Source organism: Perissodus microlepis, chromosome 8 (genome assembly GCF_051167445.1).
Source record: "Perissodus microlepis isolate ML-2025 ecotype Zambia chromosome 8, ASM5116744v1, whole genome shotgun sequence".
Taxonomy (NCBI): Eukaryota; Metazoa; Chordata; class Actinopteri; order Cichliformes; family Cichlidae; genus Perissodus; species Perissodus microlepis.
In genome coordinates this window covers 11,764,304-11,790,093 of record NC_140468.1, presented here as the reverse complement: position 1 = coordinate 11,790,093, position 25,790 = coordinate 11,764,304, and the positions used below count along the sequence as shown (strand labels likewise).

The window sequence follows — 25,790 nt, the reverse complement described above, 5'->3', positions numbered from 1 at the left end:
GCTACGACTGATGGGAAACACCAAAGACAACAGAAACATCTGGCCATAAAGGTAAGCAACATAAACAAATAAAAACAAAACCCAGTCAAAGCCGACTTCCCTGCAAAAGCCTTTAACTGCCCTATGACGAGTGCCCCAGTTTGCCCATTTTACTTTGAAGGAGAAGCCTCAATGCACTGGACTGTGAAGTTCAATTCCCACATGTAAAAAAAAAAAATATAGTAAGAAAGAAAAATTGTGCTGGATTCCTTGAAAGGCACAAAAGCATTCAGAGTCATCTCTTCCATTATGCAGGCTGAGACTGAAATCGATACAGGACTCAGCTGAACCTAAATCTGGTCTATATAACCCTAAAGGACATCCAGGGAATGACTCAGTGGAAGTAACGTGGCCTAAAACGCATTGCCAATTTAACCTCTCCCTTTTTCTCCTGAGGCAGTCAAGGAAGCTGCAAATTTTGGAGTAGAGAGAGAGAGAAACTTTTTGAACATCAGGGTAAATAAGGACAGTGTTTGAGGGAGCAAATTTGCATACTAAACAAAAATGAGCAATATAATTGTGGTCATATTCTCGGGGCTACGAGGGAATCCTGTACGTACGTGCTGCTGGAAACCCTTTTAAAAGTAGGCTGTCAGGTAAATGCTGAAGAAGACATATGGGAACAATGAAGAGGAATAATAGTATCAAGATATCCCTTTCACTAACAGTGATTACAGCTTAGCCGGCCAGCTTTGTGCAGAAATAAACACGTGCACCACAAAGTGTGGTCTGGATTATCTACTTGCTTACAATGCAAAATTCAAACCTTAAATACATATCACATAACTTCTGCTTTTGTGCAGTCGGCACTGGCTTGGTTCTTTAAGTTGGAAATGAGTGATCACGTAGCCTCTATTGTCCCGTCTTAATACAGCTTTTTAATAACTAGCTCATGCAGTCATGTACCTCTAATGTTTGTGTGCTATGAGTTCATGGACAGCTAACAGTTCAAAAGCTGCACGAGTATTTTGATAGGAGAAACTGACTTAGTGCAGCGGAACCATTAGTCAGTCGATTTGACGCCCACATGAATCTCTGGATTTGTGCTGTTAACATGCATAGCCTGACTCATCCACCCCAGAGCCTGCCTGTCTAAATAAGTAATGTATGAAACATCAGAAAATACAAAACGTCAACTTAGGGAGGCCCAAAAGAGCATATTAGGGGGATGACAGTGACTGCATACGGTCTTTGTGGAGTCAAAGCTGTTGGTGTTGATCCAGTTTTCTTCATTATTCTCTTGTTTTACAAAAAAAAGATAAATCCAGTAAAGCTTGTGACTTCACAGTGGATGCCAGATGCAGTCAGACTAGTTCAGCTGTTGCAGCAGAAGGACTTTCAATGTGGCAAACAAAAAAGAATCCACTTACAAAACTCTTACAGCAAAATCCATCTGTCTGTTTTCTTCTGCTTATCCAGTTCAGGGTTGTGGGGGAGGGCGAGGCTTATCCCAGCTGTCATGGGGCAAGAGGAGGGGTACACGCTGGACAGGCTTTAAACTCTTTCACAGTACTCACACATAAAGACAGACAACTATTCACACCTACAGTAGATATAGAATCACCAATTAACCAAACGCCATGTGTGTTGCTAAGAATGTGGGAGTACCAGGAAAGAACCCCCAGACATGTGGAACAAGGACATGGAACCTTAACCCAAAAAGACCCCAGACTATACTTGAGCCCAGGGCCCTCTTGCTGTGAGGAAAAAGTGCTAAGCACCGCTTTAACAAAGTCCGATTCTGACACACTCGGTACTTTTAAAACTGACTTTCTAATCTGAAGAGGTTAATACATAACCACGTTCCTATCATCATCTATAGCCACAAGATGTGGGTAGTGACTGAAAAAGTAAGTCAGGGTAGAAGTGGAAAAAGTGAGTTTCCTGAAGGGTGTGCTCATCATTTGAGATAGGGTAAGGAGCTTGTTGATTTGGGATTGAGGTCAGAGTATGGGTAGTGCAAAGAAAGAGGTTAAAGTGTTGTGGTAATGCATTACATGCCTCCATGTGTTAAGCAAATCCAACCAGGAGAAGACTGCAGGGCAGACCCAATACCCTGAAGAAACTATGTATTTTGGCTAAGGAGTTAAGCAAGTGTAGGGATGCTTAGTTTACTATCTCCAAAAAACAGTCAGGCTCATTAATATTACAATATACAAATATTACAAACATTTTTGTTAATTATGCGGAAGGACGGCAGATTGAATGAATGAAGCTCTTGATGTACGATCACTGGAGAACAAGGGAAAGGGGGGAATCAAGGCTGTGTTGCTGCACTTATGCTTCCTTTTTCACTGCTCACAACATTCCCTCCCCACACCACCAACATTAAGCAATGCAGAGGGCTGGAGGTCACTGAAAGCTGAGGTCATATAACAGTGTCTGTGTCATAGCAATTAAAGAAATAGATGCAAGTGTGAAACAATAGCGATCCCCTTCTGCAATAAGTAATTCCAGATATTCCAGATGTAATATTTATCTTCTTCAATCTCAGAAAACATTGCACACTGACACTGTGACGGTTTTCTTTTCATCACATCCTTTTCAGTCTCTGTACACCTGGACACAAAAGTGCTTGAAAACAAGTTGTGATACCCTGACAACTTGCTACCACACAAAAATCATTTTGAGGATTACAGTAACTCTTCTTACTTTTAGTGACTTTTATAACTATAAATAAAATGAACAACTTTAACGTTCTCATGGATTCCTGGGACATTACTGTAACAAAACTAAATTAAGTTCCCCTCCACACTGTACAAAAACAAAACAAAAAAACTCAAAGTCAAACAATTTAAATCAGATTTGTTATTTGAGGCTAAACTGTAGCATCATGCCTCCCTCTGGTGCTCTCTGTTTGTAAAGTGGCCTTGAAGTTGTTGGCGTGTGGCGACAAGCTTCCTGGGTGACAGCAAGCAGAGCTGCTGGTGAGATATCTTTCCTGTTTCATTGAAGAGCTCACAAATGGTGCTGTGGAGCGGTGGGGGGCAGGGCAGCGAGGAGGTCTTTCCCACAGTCGGCTATCTCAAAGGCTGCACATACCAGCCCGGTGCAGGGGGGGACAGGGAGGCCTCTGTGCCACACATCAAAACAGCTGGAGTGACTGATAGGGTACTACTTCTGCAGGCATCTGCGGTATGCACTGTACACAAGTCGAGCTATTGTGTAAAGGCCCGCACTTTTGATTAGCAAACATAGATTTCAATTTCAAAATCTAATCTGAAGTTTTCACTCTCATCTCAATACGCTGCCATGGCCATTGCCCAATGAAGTACAGTATTTGTCCCAATGTGCCAATTTAACCTCTGGCTCTTCTCCAGTGAGCAACATCTATTTAAAAACTTTGACAAATATGCATGTTTATGTTTTTTATCCATCACACAATGCATAAATGTCACGGAGGCATCAGATTGCTCCCAAATTTCTTTAGCAGCATCACAATAAACCCGAAAATCCCGACACAGAGAGTCACAAAGAACTATCTTTAGCTAGAAGAAGAACATGGAGTCCTGCACCAAATGTTACGCCTATATCTCAATATCATCGAGCCGGTCTGGATTAACATAAAGTCACAGAAAACTCTGAGATAGTCTAGCTCAGAATAAATTCTCTGCCAAGTACCTTGAAAAACCTGTCTACAAGTGTAACTGTGGAAATAGTGGGTAGTTGTAATATTATATTGTGAAAGCATCCTCATCTTCAGAACATATAGTTATGACAAAAGCAAAAGGGCAAAATATATTAAATATATAAAAGGCAAAGGATGCTACCCTGCATGACTGGGAACACTGTGCTCTTGCTTTTAGTGGCTGTAGAGATCAAATTAGTCCACACACATACCCACGTTCATACAGCCAATGTAGGATGCAGGACAGAATGTACCACTCTGAGCTGACAGGTTGTGTAACCATGGCTTCAAAAGCGTGACCAGCGATAGTGATGACCCCCCGACTGCTGCCTGTGGCACTGCAGTTTGTCATTAGCGGTCCTGCCACGGTCACTGGTGATAGGCTAACGATTATGCCCCGAGGTTGGTTGGGGCCGATTGGCTGGGCTACTGCCAGATTGTGCTCCAAGTAGGCTAGTAAACACATCACAATACTGATGGTGGTGACAGAAATACTGATATTTTGAGATAATTCTTTAAAAAGAGGATAAAGGAAAAAACTGAGATATTTGGATGTTTGAATGTCTTTGTCACTACTGTCACAGCTGTAGCTGACATCACTGCAATATCTTCAAGCCTTCAAGTCCTTCAAGATCTCTTTAAGATGACATCTAATTCCCACCTTAATGCCAAATGCTGCTCAGGCCCGAGTCTGACAGGTTCAAATCAATATCTGCCTTTTGTATGTATGGGGTGATAAAGGGAGATGCCTGCAAGGAGTGACATCATTCATTTTAATGATATACTTGCACTTCCCAGATATCATCTGTCACTCAAACTATGTCTGGTGCTGCAACAAGATGACAAACTTTCTTTTGACTAAGCTCAGACAAAATATACTAAACTCTTTGTATTTATAATATCTGTATGAACAGAGGATCATTGTCAAATGTTATCCCACATCTGCATATTATAATACTTTCTCACAGCTTCTGTAAATATACATATAAAATGTAAGTAGGAAAATGAGAAAGGCTAAGAAAAAACATGCAAAAAAAGTTACTGAGTATGTCAGTGCTGAAAATGCAGAGAAATCATCCACCGTTTGGCGTAATTTGTTAACATGAAGCAAAGGAACTGTCACATTGATTATGCTGTCAGTTCTGGTCATCAGGGAAATTAGATTTATGTGAAGTAGCAGCTCCCAAAAGCGCAGCAGCAAAGAGAACTTTCTTTAAGATAAGTTTCAGTGTGGAGTGATCCGTATATTAACACTGCACTCTGCCCTCTGATGGAAATGTGATAATTTAAAGTACCAATGTATGTAGCACTGATATGAGTTAGCAACAAACAAATTATCAGCTAATTATCAATAACGTGCCACAAGTCTGTAGTTTTTCACTTGTGATTACAGAATCTCACTTTCTGTTAACAACACAAAGTAAAATACATCTAAAATGGATTAAATAATAAAAACTGAAAAAGTGCCATTTGTTCATATCAGTGACAATTCAATTCAATTCAATTTATATAGCATCAAATCACAACAACAGTCACGTCAAGGTTTATTTGGTAAGGTAAAGACCTTACAATAATACAGAGGAAAACACCAACAATCAGACGACCCCTGCCAAGCAACACTTGGTCACAGTGTGAAGGTAAAACTTCCTTTTAACAGGAAGAAACCTCTGGTAGAACCAGGCTCAGGGAGGGGCAGCTGCTGCTACCAGTTGACAGTGAGGAGGGAGACAGGATAAAAGACACACTGTGGAAGATTAATAATAACTAGTGATTAAAGGCAGAGTGATGTATAAACAGAGGTGAAAAGAGATGAGTGAGGTGGGTCACCTGATCCAGCCCTAACTATAAGTTTCATCAAAAAGGAAAATGCTAAACTCTTTCTACTGCCTATTTAATTTGTAGATTGGAGGACATACCCTGTTAAAAAAAACAACTCCAAGATTCCTCACAGTGTCACTGGAGGCAAAGGTCGTGCCATCCAGAGTAAACATCCGGTAAGATGCCATGTTTCCTAGTTTTTTTTTGGGCTGAGTACAGTAACCTCAGTTTTATCCTAATTTCCTAAAAGAAATTAGAGATCATCTAGGTCTTTATGTCTTTAAGACCATCCTGTAGTTAAACTAATTGGTGTGTTACATGACTCCACGGCTGGATAAAGTTGGGTATCATCGGCATGAATGATGTATGCTATGCAATGAAAATGTATGCTATGCCTTCTAATAAAAGTGCCTAATGAAGTGTGTATAATATAAATAGAACTGGTCCTAGCACAGAACCCTGTGGAACTATCAGGCTTTTATTTATATTTTCCTCTGTTCCCAGTACGTAAAGTGCCTGTCTTTTTGAAAAATGACTATTTTCCACAACACAAATCAATCATTATAGCATGAGATTTCATGTACTCCAGGATTTTCACATTATCTTGGAGATACTGGAGCTATCCTATGATTATGTGTAGGCTTTTTAAATGTACAAGAAAAACAAGTGAGTACATATATTGTACTAAATTTACATTGTTGATGCAGACTGTTTGAGGCCCCGCAAATTTTCATTTTATCTGATCTTTATATCTTGACGATGCTTTACATTTTCGAATGTCAAAAAGGGGGTTTGGATGTTCTAGTGAAAGCAGACAGACCTCAACAACAGTCTGTGGCTCATTTGATGGCAGAGGTGTAGTTGAAAAATGGCTGTGATATACCTATCTTGTTTCCCTCTAGACCTTGCCACTGCCCATAGTGACAGTTTACTGTACTGGCTCATCTAAATAGATGTGCTCAGTCATTTTTGTTTTTCTGCTCAGGCAGGCCCACAGCTATCTTATCACTTAAGTTTTAAGGTTGTGTTTTAACAAACTGAACCACGTTATAAATTATGACAAAAAGTCAATTTAATAGAAATCCTGATGACGCTGGGTTATCCTTTTATTAATCTGAAATTAATTTATAAGAACATTTATTATCTGCATGGAACTCATCCTAACTATTTTTGACTTCACAGCCTCTGTGGACAAGCTGCCACTGTAAGTCAGTGGGGTGTTAAAAGACAATAAAAATACAACCCATTCATCGCTTATCCGGTTGAGGGTTGCAGGAGGGCAGGAGCCTATAACCGCTGTCATGTATAGCAAGGTGGGGTAAACCCTGGACAGGTCAGCAGTCTATCATAGAGCCAACACAGAGCTACAGATGACCATTCAACATCGCATTCATACATCTGACAGGCTTCAAACTGTGGAGGAAGCCCTAGTACCCAAAGAGAACCCACACAAGCATTCACCTTTTGTGATTTTTGGAATATCAATGATTACCAACAGGGTTAGCTATACATCAAAATACAGAAACATCATTTTTATATGATATTTTAACGGCATTAATGTGTCTGTTGCCAGCTTTGCAGAAGTATCTCCATATCCCCAGTGTGTATGCCTCTATTTTCTCATGGCATAACTGGGCCATTAGAGTCACCCTGATGCACCACATATATTTGCTATTCATAACAGGAAGAATATGCCCCGATTGACCGCGCATATTTCTGTGACAATTGTTTTCACAACGATTGTTCCAGTCTATTTTGGAATTCTCAGTTTTTCCTTTGAGTCTAATCCACCCCAAGAAGGACAAAGAAGGAAGAGATTTTCATTCAGCAATTTTTAAACATTCCAGGGCCCACCTCCAGACTGTCTCCTCATGAAGAAGAATGGGAAATAGCCTTTGAGCTCAATGTCGAACATATCGTGTCCAAACATGACCAAGGCTTGTTTGATTGCTTTTGATCACAAGTTTTAGCAACTTCATTCTGACACGGTGATTCTAGACATTAAACTTTCATGATTTAGCCTGAGGACACAACATATTGTGACGTTGACAATGATGCCTGCTCCGTGGAAGGAGGCTGCAGGTTTTTGAAGAGCTTAGTGAAAAGGCGGGCTAAAAACAAGACATCTAACATCTTTAATTAAAACCGAATGCAGGAAAATTATAAATTAAACACAACGTTCCTTTATATTTAAAATCCTCCACCCGTGGGCTGATCACAGTAAAATTGCTTAGTCCGTTTTTGCTTTTCCTGTTATGTGATTTTAACATATTGCAAAATAAATTTTAATTGCTGTGTGTGTGTGTTTTGTGTAACACTTACAGACTACTCATTTGCTTGGAATGCACATAAATTCTCGACTTTTACTGTAGAGGCACAGCTGGCTAAACGATTAATGTGACAACAAAAGCACAGAGCTGAGACAATATGAAGTTGAGTGTGTCAAGAATCAGGCCTCAAAGGAATCAGAACCAGCTTGTAAATTCCTGGAGGAAAACTATTATGAATCTGTGGTAACAAGCTTACAATGTGCAAAAATGGAGCATGCAGAAAAAAACATCTGTTACTGATTTCCTGTTTCCTGCTTTTTCTATATTAGGCTAATGATAAATGTCATTTGCATGTTACTGCGTTATATACCGACAATGCTAAGGTGCATATTAGACTTGAAAACCTGCATGTTTGAAGGCACTGCCAGACTAATACAGTAATGGCTCAATTATACTAGACTAAGAACACAATGGCAATCTCCTTGTGACTAGGAAAAATTAGTGGTTGCCTGGTCATCAAATTGACTTTTTTTTTTGCATTCAGTAATTGATTTCAGGTAGTTGCAGGGAAAGCTGGTTGCCAAGAGGGGTATGCATGCAGCATCCATAGCCTCTGAGTGACCACTTTCAATCATTAGGCGATTTCACAAGTCACTTGGTAGGAGCCAATTATGCTCACAAAGATTGGAGAAGTCTTCCAAATAACTGCCATTTATTTATAAACGCAGACATATTGCCAACAAAATGCAGTCAATCTGAGTCAGTTTGCACCTATATTATCACAAATAGATTGCATGCAATTTCTAACTTGACCCCATTCAACCTCAAACTGATCGCAGACTGATAGCAGACTGATTGCTATCAGTCTGCTATGGTTTTATCCTATCCCGATGCACAGAATTTGCTGGGAAGACAACAACTGACTGACTGTAAGTGGTCCCTGTCTTCAAAGCAATGATGTCAAAAATGACAAGATCGCAAGGTCACTGGTTCTCTGTTAGAACAATATTAATCGTGCGCTAACCACTGTTTTCCTTAGTGGGACATTAGCGTTAGCAGATTCACAGACTAATGCTTCTGATATTCTGACTGTTTTTAAATGCAGTTGATAGTTGAATGAAGGAAACTATGAAACAAACAAATCTTTTTTTCCTTGCATCTCACTCACCAAACTTTTTAATCCATTGATGGACCTAAAACGAATCCAATCTCATGTATATAAAATGCTTATGTATAGACGAGGAGACAGTAAAAGCAGGGCAGAAATCTTGTACCTGTTCCATCCAAAGTGTGAAAGAGCGCTGCCACGAGTCCTTCTTCTCTAGATGCAGGTATGTGTTGAAGAGGATGAGGTAAATGTAGCGCTCCAGGTACTGCAGGCTTTTCAGGAGAAGCTGCTGACACTCCTTCTCTGTCTTACCACTTTTGATCTAAAGGAAAAAAAAGAGTAAACAAAAGCATATTAGGGTAAGTGAGCAAAGGACATGACATTTTACCAATGTGGAAGAAACTGTTGTAAACAGCATCCATTTTTAGATTGGTACTCTGTGTAGTATCAAAAGCTATGCAGGCATATAGACTCTTTCTGTGTGTGTGTGTGTGTACTGTAGCTAGTTCTATGTCTTCAGCAGCCTCCTGCATGTGTCACTTCGCATAATATTGAGCATTCTTGCCATCAAATCTGCCTTGATGGAGGCACAGTGTTCAAATCACTGAAGGAACATCTTTAATGGAAATATTTACAAAAGTTTACCGAACTACAGAAGACAATGACAGAAAACATGATGAGAACAGCAGAGTGATTTCTTGCGTAACTTTTTCAGCTTCATTATCATCCCTGCTCACAAACTTCAGTTCTGCATGACACACCGTTGTTTAGTCACAGACTCCATCAAGTTATCACTTTCACTGATAGAGTGTATATCCTCTAAACTGCATCGACAGCAGCATAACATTTGTGAAGATTAGTTATCTACAGTTTTCTAATCTTGTTGCAACAGGCACAACATCACTACACAGTAATTTAGTCCAATTTGAACTTTTGCAGTTTTACATTTTAAAAATAAAATAGGTCTCAATTAGTGTCATGCCTAAAATAGCAGATACATTTAGCTAGAAAACTGTCCAAAGGTTTTAAATGCCAGACATTTAATATCTTCAATTCTTTGTGGGTTTCATATAATTTGTTCCGAAAAGTGGCAAGCTGTCATATCACAGTGTTCAGCTTCCCTAATTTAATCACAAATGGAATTAAATGTCAGGTTTCAGCCTGCGGATCACAGGGAAGAGTGGTCTTTCCTCACTCCCACAATTATCAAATCTCAAATGAAGGATTTGTGAGAAAAATACGTGCACAAAATGTAATGGAGGTTAGTGAGTGCAGATTAAGGGGGGCATTAATATGAAGGCAAAGCAAAAGCAGATTATCATAATGGATAAGGGGTTCATATCAGTATTCCAAAGGGTAATTTTTAACTTCTAAAATTAAATAAGTAAATTTTAAGCCTTTAGTTAAAGTAACTCTAGTCCTAGAAGTCCAGCTTTGGTGTGACAAATAAAAGTGTTGACAAATAATACATCATATATGGCCAAGGCCCGCCTATTCATGGTTAGGTATTTGCGGATTCGCCTATTCAATTTTTTCTGTGGAACGTAACTCCAAATTATTCACGGAAAATTTGCCTATTCGCCAATTTTTACATAGTCTTCAAGAAGCCATGAAAATTATACCAGCAGTTTTCAACAGTGATGTACAGGAAGCAGATTTCTAAGGCTTTCTGCCAAAGAAGAAGAAGCAGGACCACAGTCAACTCCTAAAGGTTTTCAGGTTAGCTTCCACCATTATAGGAGTGTTCGTGCATAGCTGTAAGATGTATATTTTTAAGGGTAATGTTGTAAGATGACTTTGAAATTATATTTATGTGTTTAGAATGATAGTTTAAGATATATTTGGTTTTGAACTGTTAGAATAGGCATTTATAAGCGTTTTCAGGGGAGGTGTCAAGTATTCGCGGATTTAAGCTATCTGCTTGGTAAACAAAGAACCAGCTGTCAAAAATGATAATAGTCGTGTTGAACGATGCACATTTAACCCTCTCCTGCAGTATAAAAAACTTCAGTGGGATACAAATGTCAGGACACAGTACAGATTAACTAACTAGGGTTTGCACTATTAGTTGTGGAGGGGGTTGTTTTCTTCAGCCATTCTTCTAGAGAATTGCTTGGGATTGGGATCACTGTCCTGTTGTATGACTTAGTTACATCCAAGTTCCCATCGGGCAAATGGCCTCACAGTTGACTCAAGAATATTTTGGTATACAGAAGAGTACTCAATGACTGCAAGCTGCCCGAATCTTGTAGCTACAAAACAAGCCCAAAATCAACCCTCCATCACTACGCTTGACATTTGGTATGAGCTAATTGTGCTGATATGCTGTGTTTGGTTTTCACCAAACATGGTGCTGAGCTAAACACCTCCACTTTGGTCTCATCTGTTCAAAGGACATTTTTGCAGAAATCTTGTGGTTTGTTCCGATACAAACCGAAGAAGTGCTGTGCTGGGTTCTGCTTCCTCAAGTGCATTTGATTAGCAAGCACCTGGCTGCTACTTACTTACTGTCTTAATTCCTATGGAAGCAGTAATAGTGTTTTGAGTTTTTCATAGGACTGTGTTAAATTAAAATACCTACTGTCTGTTTTCTTCTGGTTTGGGTCATTCACTTTGTCTGTTTGCCAGTAAGATTTTAATGGCAGCAGATTCAAGCTAAGAAGGCTAACAGCAGCACCAAAAACACTGAGGTGAGTTGACTCATTTGATTTTGTGTTAACATGCAGTATTGTAATTCATATAAACCGTATATGCATATAGAAAAAATATAAACTTCTTGAAGTTAAATTGTGATGAAATGCATCTATCCTGCTCATTCATGACATCATATACAATGAAACAGACCAAACACCCAAAAATTCAATCTTAAATAGCCTTCAAATACCTTGCAATTAAACAATTTGGGTGACACATAAATTACTTGTGCCTAGACAGCTTCATGCTGTGTGTGATATACTTTCTCAACAGATACAACACCCAGTGATGTTTTTCCATTTTTTCTTCCCTTTTATCTGCTGAAGAAACCCATTATCAGTTGGCAGTTGGTAAGTCATCAGGCGAAACTGCTCAAAACATGCAATTATCAACAGGTACAACCTAATTTTCACAATAGCTGTTTACCCCTGTGTTTTACCCAACTCTTCACCTCCACTCTATTTAAATAACTACAATAGTTACATGGCTATTCTTGTGATAATCACTTTCATAGCCAAAACATATGGTCTGTACGCTAGAGTACTTAGCAATCATCTAAAGTATATCATGCTCCCCTGTTGTTATTCAAGAGACAAGAAAACAGTATTTTCACAAATCCAATTCACTGTCTCGAGGAGGGAAAGCCAAGCAAACGTTGGCCATAAAATGTAAAAAACTGAATGTATTAATTAAATTCTTCTTTTGAAAAAAATTATTTGGTTTATTATGTTTCTGACTAATCCTCTAAAAACCCTGCAGTAATTATTGGACAAATTAAAATACAAAATATTGGAGTTAAAGATAGACATAAAACAAAGACACCAAACAAAGTCAGACCTCTGTAGCAGATTTTGAGCTATTACATGCAATTGAGTTGTTTTTTCAATTATAGGCTGCGAACAACACCAAGGTGAATGCTGACAGGCTTTCATAAGAGTGCCGAGACAGTGTTAAGGTGCTTTCCCTTTTTGGCTTCTTCCTTCTGATTACTTAGAAGCCTTTAGCACTGCCAGGAAACAAAGTGACAAGGTCTGCCATCCAGGCACATACTGGATTGAATACCATGTCAGTGGGGGTTAAGAGAAAGTAAGTGCTTGGAGAAGTGCAGTATGGTTTAATGATGCTTTTTCGCAGTGGTCTTTGTTTTTGATGAACGAAGCTGAATTAAAAGGTTATCTGCTCCCGGTGTGCAGCAAAGGCATTTAGGGAGCTGTACAGAGAATATGAGTAGGTGGGCTAAAAGTTTGGGTAATTTGAAATGTGCACAGCACACCATAATGCAATCATTCCAGAGCTGAATGACGCAGCAGACAGAAAGGGGGGTGAAAGGGGTTTCCTGTCCATTCCCAAACAGCTGTGGTTGGATCCCGGTTTTCCAAGCATCTGCAGCAGAGTGGTGGAGAAACCAGACCTAGGCAAACAATGGATGTGCTGTCTGTTTATCAACTCCCCCAAAGGAAGGGGAAGAAAGACAAAGAATATGCACACCTCGTTTTTTTTCAATATTCCTAAGTTAACACTGACTACAGCCAGAGGGCAGGTGAACGCATGTGAACCTGATTACCCTGTGCACCCTGCACCCCCATGGGGCTTTCAGCATTTCCTTTCTTAGCCTGAAAAACTACAATGCCAAAGCCTGGCACCTACCACTGCAACTGACTCTCTCTCTCTGTGTGTCTCTCCCTCACTCACACATGCAAACACACACACTTACACACACAAGCTCAGTTTGCAAGGATTACATAATTCACACCTTAACAATCTCCTGAGCTCTAATTTGCTGGCTGCCATCTATCTGTCTGCATCAGCAGTGCCATGTGTGCGGTTCAACGGCCTCTTGAGCACAATCAGAAATTCCATCAGAAGACAATGTTGGAAAGGTTGTGGTAAAGAAAGAGAGCTTTTTTGTGGAAACAAGTCAGTCTTGAAGGTTTTAGATTTGCGTATATAATATTTTTAGCTTCTGGGACAATTCTTTACTCTTTGCTCAGCATTTTTCTTTTTTTAAACTAAGAACTACTTCTTGCTCGCTTTGTTGAGAAGAAGGTAGTCAGGTTTCTTAAAATTCTCTAGCTATTGCACGTTAAGTAGAAAAATTTCTCCTGAGTTGATGGCATTAGAAAAAAGGGGTGTAACTGAGAATTACATCATTATCTCTGGTTTTTAAGAACAAAGGGGGTGACTGGTCAGCCCATTTGGACTATCAGAGGTTAAAGCTATAATTCAACCAGCTGCTGAGGTGCAATAATGAATGTCCTGAGTGCTCCTCAGCCCTGAATGAGAAGGGAGACTGGCCAAACACATACCATTGTTGAGAGAGTCCAGGAATGCTGGTTGGCTGAGCAGACTTCTGAGCGAGGACAATGTGAAAGTGGGAAAGTGTTTAAAAAATGTTATCACTGCACAAACACTCACAAGGGAGACACAGTTAACTGCATGACTGGAAGTGCCTTATCTAGGTCTTTTCAGCACTAGTATTCCAGATAATAAGAATTTATTGGGTTATGTCATGTTAGATGGATGTACAGCATGTAAAACACACTACATGCATACCCAAATCCACTGTCACTAGAACATACCTGAAAAACAACAACAACAAAAAACGCATAACACTATGAACCACATAACACTGATCTATGAGTCATTCAAGCATAAAAAGGGCACCGAACTCAACGAATGAACCAGTGTTGTGATAACAGACAACACGCCAAACAACCAATTTTAAATGTTATCTTTAGGCTGTTAGTAGAGCCTGTCAGAAAAACACTTTTCTTCCCATTTCTTTAGTTGTAATTTTGACTTTCAAGGTTATTCAAATTGCACAAATTCTGTTTTTGTCTTATATACTTTATTTCCATGTGTGTTTGCACATATTTCAGTAAATCACTGCACCTGGCTCCTATTACTCTAGCAAAATATAAAGAAATGAGGGCTGCAGTTTTGTGTTACTCTGCAGAAAGTTTAAGTATATCAAAGAAAAGTGTAATATAATAGGAAATTTCCTCAACACTTTTAATAATTGTAATAGCACCCAAAACTTAAAATCTATGCCAGAGGACAAAAAATGTCAAATAATAATTACCAACACCACAAGAAAAATCATTAGACCTGTAATTAAAATCCAAAAGAGAAGCAGATGGTACATTAAAAATGACTCAAACATAGCCACAATATTTATCAAAACATCTACTGCAAACCACTATTCAGTAAGTCATTCACCCTGGATGGGTGTCTATCACAGGGTTAACAGGGCTACTACAGCGAGACAGACAACGTCACACTCTCACATCCACTCCTACAAGCAATTCAGAATCACCAATTTACCTAACCAGTGTGTCTTTGAACTGTGGGAAGAAACCTGGACTCAAGAAGCGAGCATACGCCATAAAAAAACCTTCTCACTGTGAGGCCACTCCACCACTGTGCACGCACAAACTCTCAGCAAAGCAACTCCAAACTTCTCAGGTAATCTGACTGCTGAACAGCGCACACTCTGCTTCTTAAACATTTGAAGTGGATACAAATGCACTGTAACCACACCTGGTTAACATTTTTGAATCAGATGTCTTACATTTCTTCTTTAAGTGGCACATCAATCAATTTAACAATGTGTTGAATTTTAAAGGAGCATTAAGCAGTTCATAAAAGTAATCCCTGTGTTTTACAGCATTTGTGATTTCAGCATTTTATTCTTTGTCTCTCTTATTAGCTTTATGCTTTAGAAAGATGGTGCGTGCTGTAGGCAGCTTCAGCTCTATGCAGCAATTTCTTTTTGCATTGTCTGAAGTGAAACGTGCACTGATATGTGATTGTGAGTGATTTAATACAACAGCAGACACGTTTTTTCTGTCTCTGTTTTTAATTCTAACACATCAGACGAGGCTCAGACAAAGGTTCACGATAATCCCTGTATAAGCGTCATAGCCTGCAGCTGTAGTTACGCCACCAACATGTGAAATATGCTGCCGGACCTGTGCCTATGTGTTGTGTAAATAGAAATACTGTTCCTCATAAGGTTTGGTATAAAAGTGTTCCAGATGTTGAGCAATCCCAGGTTCCCGACGAAGGGTCAAATTGTCAATCTGAAAATCTAAACACAACACGAGGCAGCAATGATTGGATCTGTGCTTGCTTAAAGACTAAAATCACAGTGATAATGTGCACCTCCAGTCACACCTACACACAAACACAGGCTGACAGCCAAGTCAATTACTGTGTAGCTAGTGCTATTCATTTATCAAACCACTAACATTTTGCCCGCCAGGGTTTTTCAGGGTGATAGCAATTTCTGTCCATCTCTTGCCGTGAATCTCTCAGGCAAAAACGCACTGACAGTACTGACACCTCACAGGCCAGTGTGCCATACAGTCTCTTAACCCTGACAAAAACATCAAGCAGTTTGAAAATGATTTTTCCCTTTTACTAGAGGATTAGAAAAGCAATTATTGGATATGTCGTCCTGATAGTTGTCTTCAAACGTCCATTTACTGGCCTGAACACACTAAGACGACTGAGCCATCGGCCTCTGTGGGACTGTAGCTAGGATGCTTCGTCATCCATAGTTCTTGAAGCGTGACCAACTAATCTAGTCTTACTGGCGGCCATTCTACCAGCGAAGCATGTTAAAGGCAAATGACTTCACACATTGAAGTTGTTCAATATCATACAAACAGTAATAAAAACACCTAATATATTTTAGGGGTTTTGTTTCTAGGTTACAGCTGCTTACAAGTCATGATGGTAAGGCTGGTTTGTGAAGAGTGAAACATTTAAATTTGTGGGTTTTGACCATTTTCAGCAGAAAACAAGAAAAACAAAATATGTACACTGGTATTTTTTAACTTTTAATAAAGCATGACTTATCTAGTTTGGGAGTCCAGTGCTGAAGGTTGACCTGTCTCTTGACTCATATGGGTAAGGACCAAGCTGAGAAGTGCATATTATGGAGAGGTCTGCCTGTCTGACATATGGTGCCAATTACCAGCTGATGGGGTTGCAGGGGTAAAAAGGCCAATCCATATTGGCCCTCACCACACAAGTTTGCACAAACAGCCATTCATCAGATTCCACAAGAACACCTCCCACTCAAATCCTAAGCCAAACTCCAACTTGTCCAAAGTGGACAGGCAGCCTACACACGGCTTCTCAACTCAATGCACAGACATCTCAAAGTCAAGCAGGCTGCACATGCTGATTTTAAACCAGAGGCGGACAGCAATTTAACAAAACTGCTTTCCATCCAGGTGAATGTTTTAAAAGATAACGTGAAAGTTGTTGGCACAGCTTACTGAAAATGTACGTTAACAGAAATTAAGACAAATAAGTCTTATGTTCTTTTTTTATAGTAGAAGTAGAGCCAGGAAATACATAGGAAACAATATGAGGACATGCAACAAAGCTCCAGCTTTCCAGGATTTACACAATGTTGTGGGTATCCAAACCATGTCCTCTAACAATCAGGGCTCCACTAAACTAGGCTCTTTGTTTATACACACAAACAAATGTGGCGTGTGTGTCTGTGTAGATAAGCACACATACACACAAAAGAGACTGCATTAGAAAGTCATCCCCAGTAAGATCTATTGCTCTTGCCTTTTCTCAGATGCCACCATCTAGAATTCACTAGAGGTTGTTTCATAGTCAAACATGAGCACAAAGCATGTTTTTACACCTAATATGTTAGTTATAATGCTCACAAGGCTACAATGAGTAAGGCAGGTTGGTATGTTAGACCTTGATCTAATTAGAATAACAATTAATATGTCCTATAAGATATCTGAGTTGTAACATTGTAACTACTTAACTCTTTGATCTACTCTAAGCCTATTGGTTGGTTTAGTTTTTATGATATCATTCATATAACCTTGTGCATTTAGGGATGCTTTTCTGCAGACCTGGGTTGTTATACATTGGTTATTTGAGCTATTGTTACCTTATTATTAACTCAAAGCAGTCTGGCCACTCTCCTCTGACCTCAAGTATCAGCACGACATTATTGCCCAGACATTGGCTGGTCACTGGATGTTTTCTCATATTTTTGGATTATTGTCTGTAAACCTTAGAGATGGTTTCTGAGGGGAAAATCCCAGCAGATCAGGCAAGTCTATCTAGCATAAAAAACCATCTCACGTTCAAAATCAACTAAATGACCTTAATTCTAATGTAGCATTTGAACTTCAAAAGGTTGTCATAACTATGTGTACATACCTAAATGCTTTGATTTACTGCCTTGTGATTGGCTGATTAAAAATTCAGCATTAGCAATCAGCTGAAAAGGTGTACTTAACAAAGTGGTCAGTGGGTATATTTTTTTCAAAACCAAGCTTATTCATCCTCCAGTAGATGTAAAAATGAGAGAAGTATATGAATGCATTTCTTTTATATTCCTCTAGGCTGCTTGAGCCTCAGAACCCTTTTTTAACTTGCACTTTTTTATGAACACCTGAGCATCCATCCAGAAAGCCTCTGCCAGTCTGGCCATGGCAAAACGATCAAAGCTATACATCATTCGGCCTCCAGTCTCAGGACTGGATCAACATAATATGAAAAACTCCTTTTTAAAACAGAAAAGAACCCATGCCGCAGCCAGAGAGAGGAGGAGACGAAGGTGCCTTTATGTTAATGGTTTCTACAGATTCTAATCCTCCTTTTTTCCCAGTCACTCAGAAGTTAAAAGCAGTTTCAAGCCACATATTGTACATATATATCGGTATTCAGTCTTTCCATTTAGCCTTTAACAATCCATGAGGATTTTTAATTGTATCACAATACAGATTTTTATTTTACTTGACATTTACACTGAACCTATAACAGTTATAGTTAACAATCAAAAAGAATTTAACCCCAAATTACACCTTAAAACAGAATTAATATGATGGAGAACTAAAGAAAAGAATGCAAAATAAACAGGCTTTTGATTAAGCAAGGTCAATCTTTTTGACAATAGAGCAAGCAGAAATACATGATTCGTCTGGGGAGCAGAGATTATAGAAGCCACAGGAGGAGACAGGGCTCATCAGCAGGGCCTACTCAGAGACTGGAATATCTGCCCACAATAACCACACCCATTATGGTACATTCTGTACGTGCACATGCCTGGCAACACAAGTGGTGACTCCCACACTGATCATTTACTGAGCTACCCAATATCTTATGCATGCAAACCCAATAGCGAGGCATTAAAATGCTATGTTGTTGCGCTAGCTAAACAGACGTTCAATATTTTCAAACTAATTAGAGTTCTTTTAATCAAATTTGTATTTTTAGTTACTAATGACCTTCTACATTGATGTTAGTCAGCAACAGAAAGCATTTTGATGTAATTGATGTTTGAGGGTTTTTTTATCCTTGTTAGGGAGCCACAAAGCTGCTTTAAAGACCACGTTGTTTGCTAACCACACTGCAGAGGGATTAAAAACTCATATCACTATTTAATATGTGAAAACAGCCACTTTCTTTGGGCCTGAGAGCCCTTAAGATGCACAGAGGGACACAGATCAGAAGCCATAATCTGTGAGTGTCCTGTTTTTCAGGAAGGTCATACTTATTTCAGTTAAACAAGGAACAACCACATATTTTCCCCTCAACACGTCTGAGAGACGCGACTGACAGGTTGCAGTCCAAAAAGTGACCTCCCATGTCTTTTTCTTCTCACTATTCCTCAACGTTGATGGAAAAGAATTCATGAGGACTGCACTTACACTAAGCTCCTTAATAATACTGTTGAAACTCGGACGACTACAAACTACAAAAAAAAATAAATATATATATATATATATATATATATATATATATATATATACATTTTAGATACTTCCCCTCGTGTGGCTAACTGAAACAGGACAACCAAGTAAATATTATGATATTGCCACCACAACCTTTTTTAAAGGAAATGAAATGTATGCCGCGTTGCTATTAGTTGCTTGTTCTGTCTATTTATATTTTTCTCTTCCTCTTGAAATGATGATCCAGTATAACTCCTGCTTTTATTAAGGCTTTCTCTGACAACCCTAAAAGCTGGCAATTCTACAAAGCCCAATATGAGTACATAACTGTTGCAATGACTCATAATCTGTATTTGTCGGGCTTCTTGTTTTGTTCTTCGTGCAAGGTTACAACCTTATTAGAAGCAAATTTTACTACTGCGGTGTAATGTTTATAGTTCACCAGTGGGGTTAATAGCCTATCACTGAATGCTGAAAAAATCAGGAGCAGGAATTAACATTTGAATGATACGCATCATTTACAACTCATGCTGATTGTTCACTTTCATTGGACACTACAATGCTAGAATACAATGAACTATGAACCATTGTATGCTATTGTAAAGAAGTCAAAAAAGGAAGCACAGGAGTAACTTTTATTGGCTATTATTATGGCTGGCACACAGGTAATTCACTCACTTTGGAACCTTTTTAAGCAAATCTGACTATTACACTGCAACCACAGGATGTCTGCAGCAGCACTACTTAAACTTACTCTTATGTACAACGACTACAGGAACAAAGAGCCATTATGAGATCAGACCAGCCGGGTGTAGCTGGCCAGCATACTAAACAAACCTTTTTAAATTATATGCCTTAAACATATTTTATGTCCATACCTTAGGAAATGCATTTGAGTTCAGTTGCCAGCATGTATAAAATGCTTGTTACTATGAAGATTGTGACGGCTCTGTGGGAGAAGGTATGCAATTGTTGACATTGCATTCATTTGCTGCACAACTGTCTTCACGTATGAAACATGGCCTCCCCAGTGGGGCATTCTCAAAGTTTGATTCCCGGAGCAACTCGACCCAGTAACGACTTCTTGCATAATCCACATGGTTGGCATTTAAGTCACTTCAGCAGTGAAATTGCGTTCCCAGTTTGTTCAGTGCCAGTAGCTAGATGGCGCAAATGGCAGAAAGGTGGACTTTTTCCTGATGAAATGATTTGGGACTGAGCTGGAACTCACACAGACCATGACCACAGCTACTGGGAGCATGCTTAAGCACATTTGCATGGCTTTGGAGGCAGTTATTCCTGGTCTTTTGGCCTGAGGCATCGACAGTGTGTGAGGGGATGTAACCCATCTGTGCGGTGCCCAGGTCTGACGCACTGTCCCCGATTAAGAGGGAGACTGGAGGGACAGTCGGGGCAAAGGGCAGACGAGGGTAGTTCAGTTATTCAGGGTGAAAGCATGCTGAACAGTAATAATCGTTACTGATCAGCATGTAAATTCGGGCAGAGCATAATCTCTGTTAGAGCAAGTGAAATGAGCAGACACAAGATAACTGCAGTGTTTGGTCGAGGTTGCAAGATAAGAAAGGAAAAATAAATAACACTAACACCACCTTTATTATACAGTAAAGTTAGCAAACTAAAGCATGAATGTTGAGTACAGAGCCATATCTATCTTACATTTACAACAACAGGCTAGCCCCCATGGAATATTGATCTTATGCGATTAAACAAACCTGTCGCAGTAAAACTGTAGAGGGCATTTAACTGAGCAACAAGGCAATTTATTGCTTGAGCAGTTTTTTATTTGTAAGAGAAAGACTATGTTAAAAGCTGGGCCGTGATAGCAAGATGTGTTTATAAGGTGTGCCAACGAAACTAATTAGCTTATCAGTTTTTAATGCTACAGTAGGTTAGTAACAGAATGAAATAACTCCCTTATGGGCGATCCCAGCAGCTGTTTGCACCTTTCCGTATGTTTTTGTTAGCCGGCAAAAAAACAGAAGCTGTGCTGGTTCATGTAAATACCACGGTGAGCTGCCTGCTTTCACATCTCACACAGTTCCCACGACACTGCTTAACACTACCTGCCCAGCGTGAAATGGCAGTTGAAGCAAACAGGTGGCTGACAAGAAAAAATATAAAACATCTGGCGATACAAAGAGGCATATATTTTGCTCAGGGATCGGAGAACAAAATAATGATACAATATTGAATTTCGAAATGCAAACAACAGGTGGGAAAAACAAAAAAAGTCACTATAATGTTGTGCATCATCTTACATACTGCCAGTTTACTCCTAATAGATGTAATATCCAATGTGGTAGTTAATTTAGGGAATGTTATCTAATATAAGGCAGCACAGTGGTGTGGCGGTTAGCAATGTTATCTCATAGCAAGAAGGTCCTGAGTTTAATTCCACCATCAGGCCAGAAAACTCTAAGTACTCTGGCTTCCTCCCACAGTCCAAAAACATGCAGTTAGTGGGGTTAGGTTAATTGGTAACTCTGAATTGGCTACAGGTGTGAGTGTAAATGGTTGTCTGTCTTTAAGTGTATGCAAAGACTGGCAACAAATCCTTTCACAAATGATTTTCTTTTAAGAAGCTCTTTGTTTCAACGTTATGGTCATATTACAGTGCGCTTTCATTGCGCTGAATACTTGATATTTATCAAGACAATTGATATCAGCCTAATGCAATTCAATAATCCTTGCAAACTGCATTTCAGGTAGATGGGCTGATCTAATGGGAGGTCATATGAGCTGTTTTCCCACATGAACTCTGGACACTGTTGGGAGAATCTGGGAAACTATTCCAAGTTCATGCTTCTCATGAGTAAGAAAGAGTAAGTCTGCCTCAGAAACACTGTCACTACCAGCAGCACAAGTTTTGGTTCAGATAAAGGTGGTGCATGAGTAGAGGCAGAACAAATAATCCTAACTCACTGTACATCCTCTTTATAATTAGCTCCTATGTTCTCTCGTGGCTTTTAAAAGGACATTAGACAGACTCTATAGTCAGATGCTGGCAGTTGAAAGAATATGAAGGCTTTATGACTAATTTATCAAAATGGCAAAAAACTGAAAGTGCACAGTTCAGAAACTGTGATTACAGAGTCTTATCCGGTTGCAAATAACATTTACAATCACTGCGGGTAGTGTGCCGGAGAACCTGCTGGCTTTGGATTCAAATAAGAGGTCTACAAAACACAGCAGGGCAGTACAGTACAAAGTAAAGATGTAATTAAACTTTGAACAAATCCAAGTAAGCCGCAAAAGTTATATAAGAATAATATAAGAGCTATAAAAAGTCTGAGAATATAATTCAGGTGGCTGAATCCTTCACCGGAAATACTTATCTGTTTGCTTTTTTTCCCCTCGATGACGCACTGCAGCAGGTGATTGTACTCATTTCTTTTTCCTCTATACTAATCAGTGAAGTCACCTGGCACGGCACATGGTACGAACAAAAACCTGCATATACTCTACCCACCATAGTATGTATGGCTATAAATACCTCAGAATCATAATTTAAAGGGAGTGTAGTCTGCTGAAAGGGAGTGAGACACGTACAAGAAGATCATTAAAGTCATCACTGAGCCAACTCTTTGCTGCCACTCGCAAGGATACGTGAAAATCAGTCTACTCTTCAGTTTATAAACGACAAGCATAAATCCCTAGTGGCTGTAACATATGAGGTTATATTAAAATTAGTGATGAATGCAGGCCTAGCTGCTAGCTAGACTTTAATAAACACTTTAAACATATAAAGGATTGTAATGCGCAGTTATTTACAACCGTGGGAAATCCTTTAAAAATAAATCAGCTTCTAAATAGCAAGTGAAGGACAGCAGCCGCACATAACTCATCAAACAACTTCAGAAACTCCCCAAACATGCGTTATTTCCCTCAGTGTGTATCTCCACACATTTACACAGCTATATCTCAACTCTGTAGTCTCTGGAATAAGTGTCTGCACAATAAGGTCACCACATCTGTAATTTTGTGGACAGTTGCTGCTGAATAATATGTGTCATTAATCAGGCTGGAAGTTATTAATAAAAACAACCTCCGGACATCCCACCTCGCGCTGGATCTAAATAGAAGCTTCTTCTCAGTTCTTTAAGCATCTCACTCTGGTGGGCTCCCCACTTTTGTCAAGTGGTAATCCTAATTGGGAAGAAACGTGTTCACAAAGACCCTTGAGCCAAAAGAGTATAAGAGATAGGTGACGTTGAAGTGCAAACTTGCACAATATTAACTCCAAAGCAAAGAATCTTTTCTTTAACCTTACAGCAGGATTCCTCAGCTCACTAGTTATTTCACTTTCTTTCTTACTAATCCTGTGCTCTTAGTAAAAATTAATCCTCCTGTCAGTGCCTGCGGTGGTCCCTTCAACCTCTGTGAATTCGGAGTATTTAGCCAGTTACTCCCCCTTCTTCTTTCCTAAAGACATTCACTACCTTACCTCAAAAAAAATCCTCACAGCAATCTCCTCTCCCTAGAAATATTTTTCCATTGCCCCGTCCAAACCGTGAGGGCCTTTCTTTGAACAGACAAGGAGCCTGATTTGCCACTCATTCAGTCTAGTTCTGTGCATCTCTGTTTTCTCACCACCTGTGTGGGAAAAAAAATCAATATGGATTAGGGGTTGGGTTTTTGGACAATCTCCAATTCTGCCACTCAGTCCTCTTTCTCTTTAATACCATCTCGATGGAGTGGGTGGAGTTTAGTGATCCTCGGTGATAACATTTTCTGTGAAGTCACTCTTTTAAGCTGCTTGGACCTATAAATCAGACAAAGCTATGTAACCTGCAGTCTTGGGTCTGAAAGGTAAAGCATGGCATTGAAGAGCTAACTGATGAACTTGAGACATATAACCGTTGGCAGAAATGGGGTTCGGAGATAAGGCACATAACCACGATGCAGCCCACAATAGGCAAACAAACAAACAGAGCCAGAGGGTGGACAGAAATTATATCTTGACTATATAAATTAATGATTCTTGAGTGATAAACAAATTGTTAAAAAAAAGCCCCACTAAATCCAAATAACACTGAAGTGTACTCCAGTGTACACAAATTGCCGGAGGTGATTTTCTAATAAAAACTAAGCTGGACAACAAAAATCAAGGCCACAGCGGCTGATTTCTGTGCAGGAGATGAGATGAGATAAGTAAGAAGAGAAGAAGAAGACAGAGGAAGTGAGGGGGAAACCTCTGGAGTGCGCTGACCCTGATGTTGCAGAATGCATCTGCAACCTGGGGTCAAGTCTGGTCAGCAGAAGCAGTTTTGCAGGCCCTTTGAGAAGAGACATCCCCTTTGCCTTTGCTCCCCCCCAAAGCCTCCACCCACCTTCCTTACCCCTCTTCCCAGGCCCCTCTGTGAGCTGGTGAATGGTTTGTGTCCCAGTGTAAATATAGTTTTTCTCTATCAAAGACATATTTTCCAACCACTGTCAAAAGGAGAGGAGGGTGCTTTAAGAGAGGGGGAGGTGAGAATAGAGAGAGTGTATGTGTGTGTGTGTTTTGGGAATGGGGGCTCCCCCCCTTCTCTCCCCCCTCTTTAGTCTGCTGCCTGCCAGTTCTAGCCACATCTGGCACTGTTTATCACCTGGCCTGCTGGTTCAGGCAGAAGGAAAAACGCTGGAACAGGAACACAGTGCCAATCTGAGGTCCACTGTGGCAGCTCTACAGGATAAATCTGATTAACAACATTCTGGTTCTTTTTTCAGACTGGCCAACATTTACTCCTGTGACAATGATACCGTATGATACTACCTGCAGAAAAGTTAAAACCAGTACACTAATCAAAGCATAACAAAACATAAAAGGCTATAATTGTATGTTGTGTGCATGAAATGCAAATACCATTTGCTCTTTACTCTTTTATGTAGCTCTGACCATCACTTAGTCAGTTTTGAAGTCTTTTCTCTTTGGTTCATTTCAATAAACCCTTACCTGCTCCAAAACCCCCGCTGCCCACTACTCTGCAGGATGTATTAGTATTCAATGCAGGGCTATAAATCCTGCAGCCATTTGTTCAGTTATTTTTTCTTTTGAATAAGTTTGGCAAACACAGGACCTTGTTTAAAATGTGACTGCAGTTTCTTGCCCCGAGGGACATCTTTTTAGCAGTGTGCCCACATGATCAGCAGCTACAGTTATGATGTAGTTTTCAAACCAGCTGTGTTTATACGTGAGAGCTAACAAACGTGCCGAATGCATTGTTTTTATTCCTGTTTTTTTTTTTATTCTCAAGTTTTATTACCTCACAAATTTAAACTGCAAATTAAATTACAATGAGCACTTTTACTAAGTTCAATCCAAATATACAATTACATTGATCCAAACGATTATTAAGTGAGCTGAAGGGAATCTTTTTTTTTTTTCCCGTGGAGCCTGACACCACAGAGTGACAAGCAGGCAGAGAATACACGTGAAAGACAGATTTCATCGGACAACGAGGCCCATTGAAAATGTGGAGACAGGACTGAGTGCAACCAGCATGAAG

At 39.6% G+C, this 25,790-nt stretch overlaps 1 protein-coding gene across 5 annotated transcripts in view; it reads right to left on the bottom strand.

Annotated features, from left to right (window-relative positions):
* pald1a (phosphatase domain containing paladin 1a) overlaps window positions 1-25,790 on the bottom strand; it is a 58,703-nt gene that overhangs the window by 4,184 nt on the left and 28,729 nt on the right. For all 5 annotated transcript variants that reach the window (XM_084937528.1, XM_084937526.1, XM_084937527.1 and 2 more), the window contains exon 19: window positions 9,030-9,185. In XM_084937528.1, coding sequence (XP_084793654.1) covers window positions 9,030-9,185 — 156 coding nt within the window. The remainder of the gene's footprint in view (window positions 1-9,029; window positions 9,186-25,790) is intronic.